General features: G+C 30.7%; 1 protein-coding gene across 1 annotated transcript; it reads left to right on the top strand.

The window, feature by feature from the left end:
• The first annotated feature begins 2,947 nt into the window (after nt 1–2,947).
• On the top strand, nt 2,948–3,800 carry LOC149537914 (phytosulfokines 1-like). Its single transcript, XM_089802276.1, has 3 exons — nt 2,948–3,170; nt 3,272–3,327; nt 3,454–3,800. Exons 1-3 carry the CDS (start codon nt 3,071–3,073, stop codon nt 3,586–3,588), a joined length of 291 nt encoding a protein of 96 aa, XP_089658402.1. The 5' UTR covers nt 2,948–3,070; the 3' UTR covers nt 3,589–3,800.
• The last annotated feature ends 517 nt before the right edge of the window (nt 3,801–4,317 follow it).

Consider the following 4,317-nt stretch of genomic DNA (forward strand, 5'->3'; position numbering starts at 1 on the left):
CTCGGTGACCACTGCTCTAGAATGGTTTCCCCAGTGTTAAGCAAGTGAAGCTCAGTAAACACTACAAACCTTGCAACTTTCTTCGAAGATCGAGTTAACTCAGTAAACACTAACCTTCCTTCACTTACCGAGTTAGCTCGGTAAAAGATAACTTTCTCTTCGATGACCGAGTGAACTCGGTAGTCATTGACTTTCCCTTTGTTAACCTTGGGAGCTCAATTAATATTAACTTTCTGCTACAAAATCCTTTGATGCCCGAGTGAGCTCGGTAAGAGCTAACTTATTGTGTAATGTTCAGGAACGCTCGGTAGTCACTATAAATTGCTTTGCTAACCATCTAAGCTCGGTAGACTCTGTCTGATGGCTGATATGACATTAGTGTAACATCAAAGAAAATACACAATTAACAATTGTATCCAACACCTAATTCTAACCCTAACCCTAACTCTACCTCTACCACTAACTATAATTATAATTTTAACCTTAATGCCGACCCTAACTCAACTAGTAACTCTAATGCTAACCCTAATTCTAACCATAATTGTAACCCTGATCGTAATTTAAACCCTAATTATAAATCTAACTCTATTTCTAATCCTGACTCTAACTCTAATTCGAATTCTAAGTCTAACTTGAACCCTAACTCTAACTCTAATTCTAACCCTAATCCTAAACCTAACTCTAACCTTAATATAATCCTAACCCTAATTAACCCTAACCTTAACCTAACCTTAATTCTAACTCTAACCCTAACCTCAACTCTAACTCTAGTTCTAATTCTAACCCTAACCCTAAACCTAACTCTAACTCTAACTCTAACTCTAACTCTAACTCTAACTCTAACCCTAACCCTAACCCTAACCCTAACCCTAACCATAATTGTAATCCTATCCCTAATGCTAACCCTAACTTTAAATCTAACCCTAACCCTAACCTTAACTCTAACCCAAACCATAATTCCACTCCTAACTATAACATTTTACATACAATATCTTTAAAAAAGACAACAAACTAAAGTTCTGTAAATTATACACCATATATAGAATTAAAAAATTAAATATTGAAGAATAAGTTATATGCTAACTTGTTGCATTAGCTATTTGTAGTATCTTTTTTGGCTATTTTATTTTGTTACTCTTAATGTAATTGTTTACTCATACTCAGGATCCCATTTTTATAGTAAATTCCTTTTTTGAACTCTTTATAATTAATAATTTAATGTAACTTTATACAACTTTATTTTATAATAGCTTTATACAACTATAATAATAAATAAATAATAATTTGAAAGTAAACTTATCAAAAGTAGAAAATTTTAAAAATACTTTTCCTATTGTGCCACGACCTCTCAAGGGACCTATTTTTAGAAATCCCAAATGAAAATAGGCATCTCGAGAATGATTACTCTCGATGTAACACACACACACGTAAGAGCTAGTAAATATGTTAATTGTAGATGTCCAACCAAATTGATCTTCAATTAGAAGGGAGGGAATTGACATCACATTTATTCTAATATATTATTTTTTAATATATTATTATATTTAAACAATCTTATTAGAATACACAGAAAAGTGAAGAAAATATCATAAAAATAATATTTATTTAATTATGAATATACACTTTGAAAATGAAATAAAAGATTAAATACATATTTATAAAATTCCCCTTTACTTTTTAAAGCCGAATTAATTCACTCATTTTGATGAGCACAACAATGAATAACCTACCAAACACTTATTTCATCCACGCAATGTTTACAAGAATAAATGTTAGAGACTTCTTAAGATATAACTCATCTCAACACCACTCTCAATCAACCATATAAATTTTCTAATTTTTGATGATTAGGTATGTTTAGTTTTATTAATTACTAAATATACACATATTCACCAATATCCTTGGGCACAAGGTCACTCCCACAATTCACACAAATGCACTAGAGTAAAAGCTTTTAAACAATGAGAACAACACATAAAAAGGTAGAGTAATCCTTAACCAACATAGACTAATGAACAAATTAAATCTAAAAAAGAGCTAGTCAAATATGACTATATAATAATTTTAATCTAGTAATCAATTGTTTTGATATTAGAAACAACCAAAACAAGTGGCTTGACCCATAGAGAAAACAGGGGTAAAGCCTTAAATCACACATAACAATTGTTAGTTTGTATTGTTTAAGTCATTTGACCCATGTAAGAACAATAGGCATACCATATATCACACATAGCATGTATTGTTTAAGTCATTTGATTCTAATAATCAACTTGACTATTTGATACTTTCAATCTAAAATCAGTTAGTAATAAGTACACCATTCATCCGTATCATCCAGTTGAAAAGACCAAATAACATTTAAAAATATACAACTCACCATCTATCTCTTCGTCCTCCAATTTTAAATTCATTGTATAAACCTTTTTAAAGTACCTTTCCATCCCGAGATGGAAACTTCTTTCTTACCTTGCTTTGTCTTTTCTACTCGTCACAAAGTAGAGGTGTATTCCGTGTGGAGGAAGGACTTCATTTTCATACATGGAACTTGTTAACCAAACACCATGAAGTAGCCAAGAGATACGTTCCAGAAGATCTGTCAAAGTCAGCAAAACTTTGTAGGTTTCTTCATGACAAAACACGGAAAAAATGTAGATGGAATCTTCTAAACGCGTGTGAATGAGGGGCTGCTAAGAAAGATGATTCCAACGTACAATGACAACGGAAGCTTCTCGAGCCGCTCAGAATATTGAATCATATTCTATCTAAGTCTTCAAAATATTATATTCTATCATTTTTTAGTGCCCCACATAATTTAACGTATTCCGGCTGCTTCCTTGACAAATGTGCTCTTCTAGATAAATATATCATAATAATAATGATGTATGAATATGCGTGACATAATCATATGCGTGTTTGGTTTTCTATTTATTTCAAACTCATCTCACTTTTCTCTATATACAATTTAGTGATCTCCACAAGGCTTCACAGATCATCTCTTTTGTTTTTAAGCCTTTATTTCATTACAAAAGTGTGCTGAATACAATCAGCTATTCATTGTAGAGTAGCTAAAATGAGACCAAGTTCAATTAAACAGGGACGGCCATGGCTTTTCACGCTCACTCTTATCCTTCTTATTTCTACAACAATGGCTTTCCGCCCATTTCTAAGAGGTATTCATTGTTGCCAAAACCACCTGAAAACCTAATAATCTTCATGTTCCATTTGGTTAACAATTATTTTTTAATTTTCTTGCATATTTCCATGTTTACAGGTTCCCAAGGAGCTCCCATATTGTTCACAAAAGATCAAATGGAAAAAAAACACCATGTAAGATTGGTCATATGAATTTCTCTTACAGGACCTTCAATCTAGTTTTTTTTCTCCTTTTCTATGATTATTCATGGTTTTTTGTGTGATTATTCATACTATCTTTGCCTGTTTCTTTGTTTACAGTTTGGTAGCAATGTAGAGAAAGAGAAGCCCGGAGTGAAGGATTGTGATCATATGGAGGATGAAGAATGCTTAGATCGTAGAACTCTTGTAGCTCATACAGACTATATTTATACACAAGAACACAAGAACCCATAGATAATCTACATCATTAATGTACATATTTTGCTTCATTATTATAAACGATGCCTATTAGCTTCTACTATGATACTCCATTGAGATAGGAAAGTTTAGTGCAGTTTGAGATATGGAGATAGGAAATACTTCAAAACTCATGAGAAGAGTTCTGAACAGCCTCCCTGTATGTAGTTTTCTCTACATGATATATATACATGCTATTAAATCTCCCATATGATGCATTATTGCCTTCAAGTTTTGTCAAAATTCAAAGACTTTTATCGACTCTTTCTAATTTGATCTGATTTGGACGTTATGACTACATAAACGATATAATTGTTCTAATTTAGAAAAGTTCAATGATTGCTTTTAATTAGATAAATGTGAATTTTAAAAGAATTCTAATTTCTTGTACGTACAAACAAAGTTAACTCTTTTCCAAGTTTAACAATTGTTGGTTGATACAATTAAATTATTAATTTAATTGAAATATTAAATAAAATAATAGAAAAATTAAAAAATTAATAACTATCAATTTATTGGTAAAGGTTGTTGAGGTAATATTAACTTGTTATCAAAGAATTGACCAAACATTAAATCAAATAGTATAAAGAGCAAAAAGTTCAAATAAGATAAGGATTGAAATTAATATAGTTGTTGTGAAGTAAACTATAAATTTTATTTATAATTAAAAATAAATAAGTAATATAATCAAGAACAAATTCTACTTGTGTACAATATTAATTTATT

Source organism: Cupressus sempervirens, chromosome 9, assembly GCF_028749045.1.
Source record: "Cupressus sempervirens isolate cs-2001-9-10 chromosome 9, ASM2874904v1, whole genome shotgun sequence".
Taxonomy (NCBI): Eukaryota; Viridiplantae; Streptophyta; class Pinopsida; order Cupressales; family Cupressaceae; genus Cupressus; species Cupressus sempervirens.

Bases quoted from the DNA above. Each gene is read 5' to 3' on its own strand.
- LOC149537914 (XM_089802276.1), top strand. From the start codon at position 3,071: ATGAGACCAAGTTCAATTAAACAGGGACGGCCATGGCTTTTCACGCTC. The intron at 3,171-3,271 runs GTATTCATTGTT...CCATGTTTACAG, and splicing joins TTTCCGCCCATTTCTAAGAG to GTTCCCAAGGAGCTCCCATA. The intron at 3,328-3,453 runs GTAAGATTGGTC...CTTTGTTTACAG, and splicing joins AAATGGAAAAAAAACACCAT to TTTGGTAGCAATGTAGAGAA.